The sequence below is a fragment of the Balaenoptera musculus genome, chromosome 19 (genome assembly GCF_009873245.2).
Source record: "Balaenoptera musculus isolate JJ_BM4_2016_0621 chromosome 19, mBalMus1.pri.v3, whole genome shotgun sequence".
Taxonomy (NCBI): domain Eukaryota; kingdom Metazoa; phylum Chordata; class Mammalia; order Artiodactyla; family Balaenopteridae; genus Balaenoptera; species Balaenoptera musculus.
The window spans coordinates 16,118,739-16,136,807 of record NC_045803.1 but is presented as its reverse complement, the minus strand read 5'-3'; the positions used below and the strand labels follow the sequence as shown (position 1 = coordinate 16,136,807).

The window sequence follows — 18,069 nt, the reverse complement described above, 5'->3', positions numbered from 1 at the left end:
TCTGGTTGAACATAAAAGTCAAGCTTTCAATAATTTATTAGCTCAATTACGTAACCTTTCTCCCATCAAATCTAAAAAAAAAAAAAAGAAAGAAAGAAAATGCTTCCAGATCTATCCTTCTTGTTATTGTTTTACAATGAGGCTCAGAGATTATTTTCCAGTATACAATCCCAGTCATACATACGGTGATACTCATTTAAATTATCAATTACACAGACACACAGACACACACACAATTCTGTTCCTGCCCCTCTCTACTACCCCTGACACCCTAAGTCACACACATCCGGGTTTTCGTTACTTGCCTGCTGCACAACCTGCCTCACCGCCCCCTCATTCTCCTCACTCCCCGACTACCACAGAGAAATCAGTAAGTAGCACAGAATAGCATCAACCCCCTTCGCAGCATCGGAAACACATCCCGTTCGGTTTACCCCTCCCTGTTTCACGTTTAACGATTCCTCCCCCTTCAACCTCCCCAATAACTTTGCAGGTTCCTGGTTTCCTCCCCTTCGTCCTCCCTGACTAGATTTGGGTCTCAGAAGCTCAGGTCCCACAAGCCCTCTGCACTGAGGAACCCCCAAACCAAACTCACGCCCGAAAAGCCAAAACGGCGACCCAGGATGCCTGCGCACTCCTTGGGCGCAGGGACACTCCCAGAAATCTCCGGGGTGTGACCAAGCGCAGGCTGTGAAAAATCAAGACGAATTTCAAATGACCCATCCACCGCTTTTCCTGCTCCCTAACTACATTTCCCAGAAGGCTCGGCGGTGCAAATTATCTCCCTTTGCGGACTAGTTCTTTTCTTCCAGAGCCTGTTCAACTCCAGGGGATAGTAGGGCGGGCCCGGAAGGTCCATTTTCAAACGCTTCAGAGTGAGCTTCTTTGGGAGTCACGGCCCAAGGCTGAGCCACGCTCCATGAGGCCTCCGATGCGCGGTTTGATGACGGAATGCGATCCTTTCGGCTGGGTCGCAGCTGAGCTCTGAGAGGAATCAGGGCGGCCGGCGGCCATCTTGCTCACCGCAGGGACGTCTCTGACTACACTTCCCAGAGGACTTCTCGGCAAGAACGTTATTCTCGCGCGAATTCAGCCTCAAAGTCACGCGCTGGCGGGACCCTCAGGTCTGCACAGACGACTGTTACAGTCCTTTGGAAGGTTCTGCTGCTTTGGAAGCTTGGAAGACCTGAAGTGGGGAACCAGAGGAGAGGGCGGGACCGGAGCCTCGGCTTTGTACCGCTGAGGGGGTGAGTTTGAAATTGTGTGATTGTGTCTGTGTAGTGGTATGTGATGAATGAACGCGTGATTGTGTCTGGCTGTTCCTGTAGTGAGCGTGTGTGTGGTTCCAGTGATAATCGTGTGCAGCACAATCTGAGAGCCTGTGACTGTGCTGGTGTGATGGGATGCGACCCAGTGATGTGCGTGTAATCACGTGCGGCATTGTATGTAGGGGTGTGAGGAGCTTGTGACTCGGTGGATGTGATAGCGTTTGTCCCCGTAGAGGGGTGTGACTGTGCGACTGTGGGCTGCAGAGTGCACGTGGGGGTACCTGTGGATACTGTGTGGTTTTAATCTGTGGTTAGTGTGATTGTGACTGTGCAACCTTTTGCAGGTGTGCAGTGCCTGTGACAGTGCCGGTTGTGACTGACTGTCCTCTTGGTAAATGTGTGATTGTGCTTATGTGACCATTTGAGGCTCTGGGTATGCTGTCCTGTTGTTGGGTTGTGGGTTATCTCTAGCTGTATGTCACCATGGTGATTTAAGTTTGTGTGTGACTGGCTAAATGTTTGAAGTTTTTTCGCTTGTGTTTACCTCTTTAAGCATTATACTGTAGTTTCCCCCCGTTTTTAAACTTTATATGAATGCTGCCATACTTTTTTTTTTATTAATTAATTAATTTATTTATGGCTGTGTTGGGTCTTCATTTCTGTGCGAAGGCTTTCTCTAGTTGTGGCAAGCGGGGGCCACTCCTCATCGCGGTGCGCGGGCCTCTCACCACCGCGGCCTCTCTTGTTGCGGAGCACAGGCTCCAGACGCGTAGGCTCAGTAATTGTGGCTCTTGGGCCCAGTTGCCCCGCGGCATGTGGGATCTTCCCAGACCAGGGCTCGAACCCGTGTCCCCTGCATTGGCAGGCAGATTCTCAACCACTGTGCCACTAGGGAAGCCCCTGCCATAACGTCTTTTATCTCTTACTTTGCTTATTTGTACAACTATGTTTTTGAGAATTATGCATATTAGATATAATAGTGGTTCATTTGTTTTCCTTGCTATATTGTATTCCATCCCTTTAAAGTATACTACTATTATTCATCCCTTCTAGTAATGATGGACATTTGAGTTATTTCTAGTTTTTGACTTTATAGACTATGCTGCCAGGAGCATTCTTTTACATAGGGTACACATGCATGAGTTTACCTACCAATGGAGTTGCTAGGTCATATATCTTCCACTTTACCAAATAGTGCCAAAATATTTACAAAAGAGGGTGCCAGATTTATATTTGCACAGCAGTGTTTGAAACATCTCATTGCTCCATGTCCCTACCAAAACATGGTTCTGATAGATTTTTTAAAACATTTTTATGACATATAGCATATATACAGTAAAGTGCACAAATCTTCAGTATACAGCGATAAAACAGTTTCCTGGATCAACATAAAGAACTTTGCCAGCACCCCAGAAGTTTCCCTCATGCCCCTTCCCAGTTATTCCTCTCCCAGAATCAATATTCAGAATTCTATAACCATTAATTAATTTTACCCATTCTTGAATTTCATATATAAATGGAATTATATGGCATGTGTTCTTTTATGCCTGGCTTCTTTTGTTCCACGTTATGTCTATGAGATTCATCTATGTTTTTGAGTGTAATTGTACTTAGTTCTCATTACATTTCGGGGTATATTGCAATTTATTAATTGATTACACTGTTCAGGGACATTTGATATTTTCTGATTTGGGGCTATTACGAATTGTGTTGCTGCTATGAACATTCTACTGTGGTTTTGGTGAACACGTAAATGCTCTTCTCTTGAGTAAATATTTAGGAATTGCTAGATCATTGGGCAGGCATGTTTAATGGATACTACCAATATCTCATGTTGTACCAATTTACATTCCATCCAGTACTGTATGAGAGTTTCAGGTGTTCCACATCGTCTCCATTATTTGAAATTATCAGTCTTTTAACTATTCTGGTGGATGTGTAGTGGAATTTCATCACAGTTTTAATTTGCATTTCCCTGGTGTGTAATGATGTTCAGCACCTTTTCATATCTTTATTGGCCATTTGAATATCCAATTTTTAAAAGTGTTCTGTTGTCCTTTTAACTTTTTTCATTAAAAAAAACTTTTTATTTTCATATTGTAAACATAGTGCAAAGAATTCCAATATACTCTTCACTCAGGTGTCCACAGTACAATTATGAAAGCCAGGAAATTTACCCTGATACAAGACGTTTGCTAATTTACAAACCTTATTTAAATTTTGCTAATTGTCTTATCAGTGCCCTGTTCTGTTCCAGAATCCAATCTAAGTTCCCAGATTGATTTAGTTGTCCTGTTTTGTTAGTCTATTCCCATCTGACATAGTTCTTTGGTCCTTTTTGTCTTTTATGACCTTGACACTTTTGAGGAGCACTGGCCAGTTATTTTGTAGAATGTCTTTCATTTGGATTTGTCTGCTGTTTCCTCGTGACTAAATTTAGACTATGCATTTTTGGCAAAAAGATCACAGAAATGATGTTGTGTTCTTCTCAATGTGTCATATCAGGAGTTATATCAGTATATCTCATTATTGGTAATGTTAACTTTGATCACTTGGTTAAAGGTGGTGTCTGCCTGGTTTCTCCTTTGAAAAATTACTGTATTCCTCTTTTTAATTAATAAGTATCTTGTGGGGAGGTGCTTTGGGACTATGCAAAAATACTGTTTCTCATTATACTTTCACTCATTAATTTTAATATCCATTGATAATTCTTATCTGTAACAATTATTACTGTGATGTTTGCCTAGTGGTGATTTTCCCTTTCCATCATTCCTTCTACATTTATTAATTTAAATTCTAGTGTTAAGAAGAGTTGTCCCTTATTCCTCATATGTGTTCAATTATTTATTTATGAACTCATAGATATATATATATATTATTCTATGAGTTCATAATCTATTATTGTTACATATTTTGTTGCCCAAATTGTCCCAGATTTGGCCACTAGGAACTCCTTCAGTTTGACTTCTGTGTCCTTTCAACATGCCATTATTTTTTTGAGCACTGTCTTACTTTCTGGCGCCAATATGTTCCAGGCTTGTATTTTTCCCTCCTCTAGCCCTGGAAGCAGCAATTTCTCCAAGGATCCCTGGTTTCTTTTATTGGAGAGTGGATTTATAAACCAAGCTCTGGGCACTTGGTGTGCTCATTTCTATCTGGGTGTAATTCCTCTAGTTCCTGGCAACGGACAGAGCTAGAAAATAAGCAAATGTATATACACACATATCTATCTACCTATCTATCTATCTATCTTTATTTGTATATATTTAAAAACCACCAGTTCATACTCATACTTTCAATCCCAGTTCAATACCATGGGATTCTGTCAAGAACTGTGAAGTGTCTGAGATTTTACCCTACTTATAAGTTAAAAGTTAGCTTGGGCAGCTTCACAGATGCTGGTAGAAGACATGAGATTTCGGAGTCAGAGATGAAAGTTTGTTGCTCATTGTGGTAGCAGTAGCCAAAGTATCAATATTTTCCTTGCACTGGTTCACTTGCACCCATAGGGTGATGCAAAATACACAGGTATTTATGTGCTCCCTTGAATTTAGGGAACCTGAACCTTTTATAATGGGTAATAAGCATGCCTGGCTTTTGCTCTAGAGAGAGACTATCTCTGTCCTCCAAGGCTGTTCATTATATAAACATCTTGCAGAAATTATCCAGAATAAAAGCACTTAGTCTCTGATCTGGCAACATGTGCAGAAACATGCAAGACTCATGGAGAATTGTCTCCCTTCAGGTTTGGCCATTTCCTTATTTGTAACTCTTTTCTCCAACAGTGAGAAACCTGCTTCTTAGTATCAATAATTTTTTTACACATATCCTAGAATGTATATAAAGTAGTTGCAGAATTGCTAACCCCATAGTCGTGTAAAAAATAAATGTACTAAGTACAGTAAAGTATTTGTGTGCAACTTTTTTGTTCTTTAACTTAACCTTATATAGTCAAAACTGTTTCCAAAGTTACTCAATTTAGTTTTCTTCACTACCCTCTTCAGTATAGTTTTGTTACTCATTTTTCCTACATTTAGCTTTGTGTGTTACACTTTGGGTTCCTTCACATCCTGGTTGATTGTAACATGTCATAATATTTTGAGTATGAAAACATTAACATGGTTCCTGCTCACTTCTTGTACATAATCAGTCTCGTTAGTTTCTGTTTTATCCTTCTGGTATTTCCTTTGCACAAATGAGCAGATACAGGTACTCTTTTGAATGACCTCTTTTTTTTTGCATTAAAGATAACATATTCTAGGTACTCTTTTGAACATTGCTTCTTTCACTTAATGACATATCCTGGACATTATTCTACTGCAATTCAAAGAGATACTAATAATTCTTTTTTACAGCTACATAATATTCCAGTATATGGATTTAATCATAGTTTATTCAACCACTCTCCTATTATGGGCATTTAGGTCAATATTTTACTACTAGAAATAGTGCTGCAATGAATACTTTGTATATATGTATTTTTGTATTGCTGGAGGTATATCTTCAGAGTAGATTCCTAGAAGTGGGATTGCTGGGTCAAAAGGTAGGTGTGTATGCAGTTTTGTTAGGTGTTGCTAAATTCTCCTTTAGAGCTGTTGTACCAGTTTTCATTCCCACTTGCAGTGTGTAAGAGTGCCTCTTTCTCCCCACAGCCTAGGAGCAGAATGTGTCCTCATGCATGTCTTTTGTTTTTACCAATCTAATACATGAAACATAGTATCTCGGTGTTGTTTTCTAATTTCTTTAATTATGAATGTGCTTGAACATTTTAAAATCTTTTTTTGTGATTGCCTATTTATATCTTTCCCCATTTTTCTAGCAGTTTTTTAGCCCTTTGTCTTTTAGGATTAGTGGTTTTTTTATATCTTGAAAAGAAATCTTTGATTATTCCCAAGGTCTTGAAGATACACTCCTATGTTTTCTTTTAGAAGCTTTATAAATTTATCATTCACATTTAAGACTATGATCCATATTGAATTAATTTTTGTGTACGGTGAGAGGTAAGGATAAAGGTTAATTTTTTTTCCATTCAAGTACCCAGTTGTTCCACCACTATTTTATTGAACATACCATCCTTGCCCATCTGAATTGCAAGGAGCTTTTATCATAAATCAGGTGGTAGTATATATGTGGCTCTCTTTCTGAACTGTATTCTTTTTTATTTTTTGTCTTTTGTCAGTACCACTGTCTTGAAATCTGTAGTATTAATCCTCTGACTTTTTTTCTTTTTCAAGAAATCAATTTCCTGTAGATGTTAGAATCAGTTTGTTAATTCTCACCAAAAAAGGAAAATCATTGGTGGGATTTTGTTTGTGTATTTATTTGTTAATATGGGGAGAATTGACATCAGTTTTGCATCTTCCAACTATTAAATATGGCTTATATCTACATTTGTTAAGGTCTTTAATTTCTCTCATCAGTTAGCTATGGTTTTCAGTTCACATCTTTTGTAGATTTATACCTGGGTATTTGACATTTACTGTTGAAATTTTAACAGCATTTAAATTTTGAAAAATTTCCAATTGCTGCTAAAAGTACAATTGATTTTTGTATTTGTCCTTGTATTAGCATCTACAAAAACACCTATTGTAGATGCTATTTATCAGGTTGAGGGAGTTCGCTTTCTCATTTGCTAAGACTTTTTTACATTAATGAGGGCTGAATTTAGTTAAATGCGTTTTCTGTGTCTATGAAAGGATCAAATGTGGTATTGTTTATTATTAATCTGGTAAATTATGTTGATTTTCAAAAGTTGAACCAACCTTTTATTCCTGAAATAAACCCTACTTAGCCATAATGTATTACATTTTTCCCCCAGTGGGTTAGATTTGCTAATACTTTTTGTAGAATTTCTGCATGTGTGTTCATGAGAAATATTGGCCTATAATTTTCTTTTCTTCTAATGTCTTCATTAAGTTTTGGTGTCAGGCTTACATTAGCCTCATATGAGTTGGGAAGAATTCCTTGTGTTCTCTTTTCACTACATTGTAAGGCTACAGTTAATCCTTAACTTTGGAAGAATTCACTGGTGAAGCTATCTGGGCCTGAAATTTTCTTGATAGGTAAATTTTAAATTATGGAATCAATTTAACTTTTCAGCTATTCTGTTGTTTCTGTTTGTTTTGTCAGTTTTGGCATTTTTTTCCAGGGAATTTGTCCATTTCCTCTAAGCTTTCAAACTTAAGAACATAAAGTTATTAGTATTCTCTTATTATCTTTTTAACGTCAATGCTATCTTTAATAATGTTCCCTTTTTCATTCCTGATTTTGTTCATGTTATCCCTTTCTTTTTTATCAGTGCTGTTGGTAATAGATCTTTCATTCTTCTGGGTACATCAATAATTTTTTCCTTTCTCTTTGGTTTTTAGCGGTTTGACTCTGATATGCTTGGTTGTGGTTTTGCTTTTGTTTTGTGTGTTTTGTTTACCTTCTTATATATTATTCTTCAGGTTTGCTGAAGAAACCTGAAGAAGGGGGTTGAAACTCTTGTTGAGACTTTTAATCAATTAATCTATTCAAATTAAAAAAAAATTTTTTTTTTAATTAAAAAATTTTTTTTCAGATCGGTCTCCCCCATAGGCTCTTTTGTTGTTGTTGTTGTTTAATTTTTTAATTTAATTTTATTTATTTTTTTATACAGCAGGTTCTTATTAGTCATCAATTTTATACACATCAGTGTATACATCTATTCAAATATTAATTCCTCTCCAATCTCTTCTCCTTCTGAGACTCCACTTATGTTTGTCGTAGATCTTTTAACAGTGTCTCGTGTGTCTTTTATACTCCTGTTATTTTTTTTCTCCCACACTTCATGTGGCTATTTTTTGTTGGCTTGTCTTTGAGTTCAGTGATCCTGTCTTCTGCTTGTCTGACCTCAAAACCATGCAATGACTTCTTTGTTTCTTAATTTGCCAAAATTTTATGGATTTCAATTCTGTTTAGTTTCTTCGTTTTATCATCCATTTGCCTATCTTTTCCTTGGTTGCCTTTAACATTTTAATTATAGCCATTTAAAATTATTTGTTTGCCAACTCCAGTATCTAAATTGTCTTTGGTTCTGCTGCTGTTTTCTGTTTTTATCTCTTTGCATGTCTAGTAATCTTTAATTGTATAATAGATATTGTGTCTAAAACAACCATGGGAACCCAAGCCAGCCACTACCTACTTCTAGCCTTCTCATTGTATAAGAAAAATTAAACTGCTTTTCAGGTCTCTGTTACTAGCAGACAACTACAGTTCCTAGCATACAGGAAATTTTCAGGGTAATGCTGGAAATATTTAATACATTACATTTTTTTTTTAATTAAAAGAGGTGTGTTATTTAGAAGAGTGCAAAATTCTCAAAAATTTTAAATCACCTATTAGATTGTAAGACTCTCTTCTCCGTAGTGGTATCTTCTGGCAGTGCTCCATGCCCCAGGTGTGGTCATGTTGCAAATATACGATGGTCTTGGCCACAGAGATTGTTGGCTTTAAAAGGGAGGAGCAGATCCTCCAGATGCAAGAATTCAGCCTGGGAGGATACCATCTGGGGCAAAGATGAAGAGGGCTGGGAATGTGACAAACATAGTATGGAGCTATTGAAGTGAGATGTTTCCTGCCCATTCTGCTTGGAAGGTATAGCACTTGAGGAAGTCCCTTTAAAGTCAGGGAAAGGCCAGGAAGAGAGACCAGAAAGGGGGACTTAAAAGTGAGGAGTATAGGAGAAGGAACTCTTTCTTTCTGGATTACTGTTGATTCTTTAGTATCAACAGTGACCTCCACAGTCCCCCCTTCTTTTAGCACAATACCTGGCATGTAAGAGGCTATGTGGTTGATAAAAATACTAAGAACTTAGTAAGTAGTAATAATAGTTATTTAAAGGAATGCTTTCAGGTTTTAAGGAAGAGGCATTTGTGGATTACTTTGGTTTTCATTTCCTGGAATGTGTTTACCTGTGGGGGAATGCAGTGAGTAACTAGGGGTAGAAGTGCCATTAAATAATTTATAACATGATACCATGGTGTTACTTCCTGAGTGGTCAGTTTTACATGAAATTATTGATAAACTGTTTGATGATCAAGGAGCTTGGTATATATAGAGGATGCTCACTGCCCATTATACTTTTATAATGCTCAGTTTATTACATTCCTATATCCAATAAACAAAAAAACACAAATTTTCTTAAACATTTAAACATCGATGACAAATTCAGTTACTCCCCTTAAACAGTTTTAGACTTCTATTAGTATAGAAGCACACAGAATATACACAATTATTATGAATTTTATTACTGTACTTATAGTCAAAAGCTGTTCTAAAGCATCAGTGATGTGGGTTTAGTCCATTTCTATGTTATTTCTGTAGTTTTTAATTCCTTTATATTGTTATGCTAATTTTAATATCTTCCCCAAATTACTGTAAATTCTGTAAAATTACTTTGTTTGCTTTTCTGGATTTCAGTTTTCTTAAGTCAAGGCTCATTAACCCCAAAAGTCTTCTCAACTAGGCAAGATTAGAGGATCTGGTTTATCAACCAGATGTTTCTTGGTCAGGACTTGGGACCTGATTGTACAATCCAAGATCATTGAAAATTGGTTTGACCAATGTATATCCAAATTAAAATGCGTATGATCAACTTTTAGGAATTAATCATTCAGAATTTATATACAGGTAAAATGATTTATGTACAAGAATATATATCACAGCATTGTTTGTTATAGTGAAAGACTGGAAACAACCCAAATGATCATTGGCAGCAAATTGGTTGAATAAATTAAAGTGTATCCATTTAGTAGAATCCAATGTAGCTAAGAGAATTATGTAGCTCTGAATGTACTAGTTGGGATCTGGTCCAAGATATATTAAGTAAAAATAGTAACAGTGTGTATAATATGCTAAAATTTGTACTTTTCAAAAGTACATCTTTGTGTGTATATGTGTATATATACAAGCTATGTTCTCTAACCCATGTCAAGTTGTCCAGATCTATCTGGCTCTAGTCAAAGCTTGAGGTTTCTGGAGTAGGGGATAATGAGAGATTTGCCCATTCTTCTCACTGATACCCCTCAACTGTTTGTGTGGAGTGAACAGAGGGGAAATATGATCATTCTGGGAGCTATGAGGCAAGTGGGATCTTATATAGCTTCTTTTCGTCTCCTCCAGCTCTGCCTTTTTCCAGAAGAGGAGCCCAGAGGAAGACTGGTCCTTTTCTGCAAATATCAAAGCCATGGCTCAGGTGAGATGCTGTTTCTTTTTGCTCAAATAGAGTCATTTTTACCCAATACATGTAAATATTTGCTTTCCTCATCATGAGCTTTTAGGTGTTTTAAAAAAACAACTTTCAGACAGTTTAGTTATATGCAATGCCAAAATTCTCTTACTCTTGCTCTAAAGAAAAGGTCTCTAATAAGTCAATTCAAAAATTTCTCGTGGTGGAAATATTTATAGAAAAAATAAGTGGTTAGATAATCATTGTTGGAAAAAAGAAAGGAATGTCCGGTTAAAGATCTTTATACTCTTAAATTACAGATAACTGTTAGAGGGCTGAGGGGTTAGATAACAAGTTTCTCTGAAGGGGTCTTAATCAGATTGAAATCCATTAGAAAATTGCTTATGGAGTTCATCAAGTATCTTTATTTGTTCCCACAAATTGTTAATTACATAATGTAAAAACAGTCTGACTGAGACCAGGTTTGGAAGAAAGTTTTTTCCACTGGTTAACATGGTTCCCCTTCAGGAACCTGACCCCTGTTTCCTCCTAAACTACCCAGTGCCCTCCACAGTCCCCCCTTCTTCTTTTAAACAGTGTTTACAAATCCATTTAGTAAGTCCTTCAGCATCTTCTCTCAGAGTTGTGTCAGAAATCTTGGTAGAACAGAAATGTGTTTTCCATTTGTTAATCTAATTTGCTTTGGACAGTGATTTGATAGGATGGAGATGGGTAATTAGGGGCACCTCATAGGGAAAAGCCCTGATCATCTCCACAGACCTAGGTTTTCTAGTAAGAAAGTATGTGGAATGGTTTTGTTTGATTTCATTCTTAACACACGGAAAGATCTCCTATGTATGAGACTTTCAGGTTTGGAGGTATGACTGGTGGTTGGTACAAAGCTCTGACACCCCACGAGATCATCCATGATAAATAGACATCAGTAATGCCATTGTGTGAAACTGGATCACGTTCTGCCAATTTCCTGTAGTTCAGGAACAAAGGAAATTTACAGTTGAGCAATGGGCGGTTTTAGGTGAGATTGGGCCAATGTTGGGAAGGTCTTTAAAGATCACCTTCAGCCTCAACGTCTGAAAGCAAAGGAGAAGTTGTCATTTATGTCCATATTATAGAATATTATTCAGTGAAAAAAATATGCTTATGGAAAGAATTTAACAAGGAATAACTTATTATACAGTAGTGTGACATTAGAATGGATCAGTCTTGAATTATATGCAAATTTAAAATATTTTTTAAAGTAATATTATACATGTTCAGAAGTAAAGTAGTGCTGTTTCAATCTGGCTCCACTACCAGTTCCACTCCCAAAAGGTAGCTGCCCTCAACTCTTGAATATTGATAATCAGTTTTACTCATTATCTCTTGACTTACTGCAGAGTGGAAAGGACATTATACTTACATATTGCACCCTTCATTTCCTCTGATTCTGTTATTATATCACAATTTTTGGTTAAATCAATAGTGTACACATTCTTAGGACTGCAAATATCACTCACTGCTGAGCCAGCTCATGGCTTTTTTCTGTTACAAGCTTTCATTTTTCCTGGGGTTAATTGCTTTCTTTCCCCCATTTGCTTAGTTTTCCATGTATTTATATCCAAAATCTCCAGAATCACTGCCACATGCCAATCAATACGTTTTCCATCTGGTCAAACACATCAATTCCTTTTGAACATGGAGACATCTGTCCCTATTCCCTTTTTCACCCTGCTCCCATCTAGTTGCTCTCTAGGTCTGTTTCCCAAAGACTTCCCTTTTTTTTTCCCCCCCCTGGGATTTTCCTTCACTGTTCTCCCGTGTTAATTCACTTATTTCTTGAATCCCATGTCTTCCTCTTTTCTAGTTTACTCTCTGATTTTGGTGGAGCACAGCCTCTGGTAGTTTCCTAAGAAATTGTGCTGAGTCGTTCCATGTCTAGGAATTTCTTTTTTCAATTGTCACAACAGAATGAAAATTTGGTTATAGATTTCTAGATCAGAATTTCTTTTCTTCATCAGCATATTGAAGAATTGTTCTTACCATTTCTTGTTTTTAGTGGTTTTCTTAGGAACCCCATTGCCTCTCTGGTCCGTTTTTTTTTTTTTTTTAATTTATTTTTTATTTATTTATTTATTTGGCTGTGTTGGGTCTTTGTTGCTGCACGCAGGCTTTCTCTAGTTGCGGCGAGCAGGGGCTGCTCTTCATTGCGGTGCAGGGGCTTCTCATTGCAGTGGCTTCTCTTGTTGCGGAGCACGGGATCTAGGCGTGCAGGCATCAGTAGTTGTGGCACATGGGCTCAGTAGTTGTGGCTCACGAGCTTAGTTGCTCTGCAGCATGTGGGATCTTCCCGGCCCAGGGCTCGAACCCGTGTCCCCTGCCTTGGCAGGAGGATTCTTACACTGCGCCACCAGGGAAGCCCCGCCTCTCTGATTCTTGATGGCTTTTGTCCAACCTACTTTTAATGTCTTCTTTTTATCCCTTATTCTGAAATTTTACTTATAGCTATTTTGGAAAAGATAGTCACATGTATTCATAACATATTATATGACAAGCATTTGCTAGTTGTTTGTGTATACTGTTTCATTTAATGAGGAAACTCGTCTTGGCTGGATTTTGTACCTTCCCAGACTTACTTGGATAATGGAAGTGTCCCACTATACACAGGCATTTTCCTTGGAGGAAACAGATGACTTGGAAGCTCAGTGATTCAGTCCTGCTTATTTGTTTACAGTCCTCCAGATGCATCCCAGACATTCAGCCCCACTCTGTATGCTTGCTGGTTTTCACTTCTTCTAGCTTTATTTTAATAAATTTATTTATTTATTTATTTTGGGCTGTGTTGGGTCTTTGTTGCTGTGCACGGGCTTTCTCTAGTTGTGGTGAGTGGGGGCTACTCTTCCTTGTGGTGCGTGGGCTTCTCACTGCAGTGGTTTCTCTTGTTGCAGAGCACAGGCTCTAGGCATGTGGGCTTCAGTAGTTGTGGCACGTGGGCTCAGTAATTGTGGCTCGCAGGCTCTAGGGCGCAGGCTCAGTAGTTGTGGCGCACTGGCTTTGTTGCTCCGCAGCATGTGGGATCTTCCCGGACCAGGGCTCGAACCTGTGTCCCCTGCATTGGCAGGCAGATTCTTAACCACTGCGCCACCAGGGAAGTCCCTCTTCTAGCTTTATTTTTTTCTTCTCTCTTTCCGTCACAAAAACACTTATGTTTATTAATCCAATCTAATTTTTAACAATTTAACATGGTTGTTGTTCCAGGAGTCAGTGATGTTCAGTGATGTGTCCATAGACTTCTCTCAGGAGGAGTGGGAGTACCTGAATGATGCTCAGAGAGATTTATACAGAGAGGTGATGTTGGAGAATTACAGCAACCTGGTTTCAATGGGTAAGGACGTCCATAATAATTCAGATTCTGCCTTGAGAAGGTCTACTTATTCTGGTGTTATACTCACCTACCTTTCAAGTAACCATTTGGATTTCTACAGCTTATTTCCGGAGGAATAATTTTAATACTGTAGAGTTAGAAAGAGGAAGCTGCATTGAGTTATGAGGGAAGTTTCAAGTCCTCTGTTATGTTTCATAAATCTGATGTATCTTTCTTTGACTCTTTCTTAATAATGGAGGGACTGGATTTGAATTCTGGGACATTCTCATCATAAACTTATCTCATTACTTCTTTTGTAAGCAGGACATTCTATTTCTAAACCAGATGTGATCTCCTTCTTGGAGCAAGGGAAGGAACCCTGGTTGGTTGACAGAGAGCTAACAAGAGACCAGTGGCCAGGTAAGTGAGGCATGTCAGGTAATGACCCAATTGGTCAGTGGAGAGACTGCACCTTTGAGATGAAATCTGGGAAACTCTCCTTAAAAACTTTAGGCCTGTTGCGCAAAAGTAAGCCTTTTCAGCATGACATTTCAAATGATCTTACCTTTTCCCCTTACTTAACACATTCCACCTGCTCTTCTCCTCGTGTACTTCTGTCCCAATTCTAAACAGCTGGTGCCCTCCTCCACCTTCTCTAATAATATTCCTTTCTTTCCAAATTTGTATCTACTTCCTTATCAGCTTATCCTCTTTTGTATTTAGTCTTTAAAAAGCATCACTGTCTCCTGAAATATTTTTTTTTTCTACATTACCAAAGACTTATTTCCTTTAGGGTTTTTATGATACAGTAGCTCATACACTCATTGATTCATTCATTTACTGATTTTCTAATGTGTGTGAAGTACTCTGTCTGCTAGGTACTGAAGAGATTAAAAAACAAACAAGCAGGAATTCCCTGGTGGTCCAGTGGTTAGGACTCCACGCTTCCACTGAAGGGGGCACGGGTTCGATCCCTGGTCGGGGAACTAAGATCCCTTAAGCCGCATGGTACAGCCAAAAATGAAAAAAAAAAAAACAACAAAAAATGAATAAGCAATTTCAGAGTTTATAGCTTAATAGGGATACTATGTATAACTCCTAAAATGTAGAAGCACCATAAGTGAGGTTAAAATAGGGAGCCCAGCAGAAAGTGAGGGCTAAAGAGGTAGAAGAGGAGTTGATCCACATAGATGTCATAGAGGGAAATTTGAGCATGCATGTCATTGACTTTAATGGAAAAAAGGCAAAAAGGCTCTGTGCCTCCATTGAGAGCTTAGTGCTAGCAAAGATAAATTTTTAAAAAAAAGGAAAAACCAGGACAGCACATTCCTTAATTCAGTATATGTTTTTTTAAAAAATTTTTATTTTATATTGAAGAACAGTTGATTAACAATGTTGTGTTAGTTTCAGGTGTACAACAAAGTGATTCATTTATACATATACATGTATCTATTCTTTTTCAAATTCTTTTCCCATTCAGGTTATTACAGAATATTGAGCAGAGTTCCCTGTGCTATACAGTAGGTCCTTGTTGGTTACCTGTTTTAAATATAGCAGTGTGTACATGTCATTCCCAAACTCCCAGTTTATCCCTCCCCCCCACCCTTCCCCCTGGTAACCATAAGTTCATTCTCTAAGTCTGTGAGTCTGTTTCTGTTTTGTAAATAAGTTCATTTGTATTATTATTTTTTTTAATTCCACGTATAAGTGATAGCGTATGATATTTGTCTTTCTCTGTCTGACTTCGCTTAGTATGATAATCTTCAGGTCCATCCATATTGCTGCAAATGGCATTATTTCATTCTTTTTAATGGCTGAGTAATATTCCATTGTATATATGTACCACATCTTCTTCTTTTTTTTTTTTAAACATCTTTATTGAAGTATAATTGCTTTACAATGGTGTGTTAGTTTCTGCTTTATAACAAAGTGAATCAGTTATACATATACATATGTTCCCATATCTCTTCCATCTCCCTCCCTCCCACCCTCCCCATCCCACCCCTCTAGGTGGTCACAAAGCACCGAGCTGATCTCCCTGTGCTATGCGGCTGCTTCCCACTAGCTATCTATTTCACATTTGGTAGTGTATATATGTCCATGACACTCTCTCACCTTGTCACATCTCACCCCTCCCCCTCCCCATATCCTCAAGTCCATTCTCTAGTAGGTCTGTGTCTTTATTCCCGTCTTGCCACTAGGTTCTTCATGGCTTTTTTTTTTTTCCCCTTAGATTCCATATATATGTGTTAGCATACTGTATTTGTTTTTCTCTTTCTGACTTACTTCACTCTGTATGACAGACTCTAACTCCATCCACCTCATTACAAATACCTCCATTTCATTTCTTTTTATGGCTGAGTAATATTCCATTGTATATATGTGCCACATCTTCTTTATCCATTCATCTGTCGATGGACATTTAGGTTGCTTCTATGTCCTGGCTATTGTAAATAGAGCTGCGATGAACATTTTGGTACATGACTCTTTTTGAACTATGGTTTTCTCAGGGTATATGCCCAGTACTGGGATTGCTGGGTCGTATGGTAGTTCTATTTGTAGTTTTTAAAGGAACCTCCATACTGTTCTCCATAGTGGCTGTATCAATTTACATTCCCACCAACAGTGCAAGAGTGTTCCCTTTCCTCCACACCCTCTCCAGCATTTATTGTTTCTAGATTTTTTGATGATGGCCATTCTGACCGGTGTGAGATGATATCTCATTGTAGTTTTGATTTGCATTTCTCTAATGATTAATGATGTTGAGCACTCTTTCATGTGTCTGTTGGCAATCTGTATATCTTCTTTGGAGAAATGTCTATTTAGGTCTTCCGCCCATTTTTGGATTGGGTTGTTCATTTTTTTGTTATTGAGCTGCGTGAGCTGCTTGTAAATCTTGGAGATTAATCCTTTGTCAGTTGCTTCATTTGCAAATATTTTCTCCCATTCTGATGGTTGTCTTTTGGTCTTGTTTATGGTTTCCTTTGCTGTGCAAAAGCTTTTAAGTTTCATTAGGTCCCATTTGTTTATTTGTGTTCTTATTTCCATTTCTCTAGGAGCTGGGTCAAAAAGAATCTTGCTGTGATGTATGTCATAGAGTGTTCTGCCTATGTTTTCCTCTAAGAGTTTGATAGTGTCTGGCCTTACGCTTAGGTCTTTAATCCATTTTGAGTTTATTTTTGTGCATGGTGTCAGGGAGTGTTCTAATTTCATACTTTTACATGTATCTGTCCAATTTTCCCAGCACCACTTATTGAAGAGGCTGTCTTTTCTCCACTGTATATGCTTGCCTCCTTTATCAAAGATAAGGTGACCATATGTGCGTGGGTTTATCTCTGGGCTTTCTATCCTGTTCCATTGATCTATATTTCTGTTTTTGTGCCAGTACCAAACTGTCTTGATTACTGTAGCTTTGTAGTATAGTCTGAAGTCAGGGAGCCTGATTCCCCCAGCTCCATTTTTCGTTCTCAAGATTGCTTTGGCTATTCGGGGTCTTTTGTGTTTCCATACAAATTGTGAAATTTTTTGTTCTAGTTCTGTGAAAAATGCCAGTGGTAGTTTGATAGGGATTGCATTGAATCTGTAGATTGCTTTGGGTAGTAGAGTCATTTTCACAATGTTGATTCTTCCAATCCAAGAACATGGTATATCTCTCCATCTATTTGTATCATCTTTAATTTCTTTCATCAGTGTCTTATAATTTTCTGCATACAGGTCTTTTGTCTCCTTAGGTAGGTTTATTCCTAGATATTTTATTCTTTTTGTTGCAATGGTAAACGGGAGTGTTTTCTTAATTTCACTTTCAGATTTTTCGTCATTAGTGTATAGAAATGCAAGAGATTTCTGTGCATTAATTTTGTATCCTGCTACTTTACCAAATTCATTGATTAGCTCTAGGAGTTTTCTGGTAGCATCTTTAGGATTCTCTATGTATAGTATCATGTCATCTGCAAACAGTGACAGCTTTACTTCTTCTTTTCCGATTTGGATTCCTTTTATTTCTTTTTCTTCTCTGATTGCTGTGGCTAACACTTCCAAAACTATGTTGACTAATAGTGGTGAGAGTGGGCAACCTTGTCTTGCTCCTGATCTTAGTGGAAATGGTTTCAGTTTTTCACCATTGAGGACAATGTTGGCTGTGGGTTTGTCATATATGGCCTTTATTATGTTGAGGAAAGTTCCCTCTATGCCTACTTTCTACAGGGCTTTTATCATAAATGGGTGTTGAATTTTGTCGAAAGCTTTCTCTG

The 18,069-nt window shown here is 37.9% G+C and overlaps 1 protein-coding gene across 2 annotated transcripts in view; it reads left to right on the top strand.

The window, feature by feature from the left end:
* The first annotated feature begins 604 nt into the window (after window positions 1-604).
* The window catches only part of ZNF566 (zinc finger protein 566), a 36,788-nt gene continuing 19,323 nt past the window's right edge, over window positions 605-18,069 (top strand). The window contains exons 1-4 of one of the 2 annotated variants that reach the window (XM_036832942.1): window positions 605-1,247; window positions 10,413-10,485; window positions 13,714-13,840; window positions 14,141-14,239. In XM_036832942.1, coding sequence (XP_036688837.1) covers window positions 10,477-10,485; window positions 13,714-13,840; window positions 14,141-14,239 — 235 coding nt within the window. In that variant the 5' untranslated portion in view covers window positions 605-1,247; window positions 10,413-10,476. The remainder of the gene's footprint in view (window positions 1,248-10,412; window positions 10,486-13,713; window positions 13,841-14,140; window positions 14,240-18,069) is intronic. The other variant, XM_036832944.1, reaches the window with a different exon arrangement.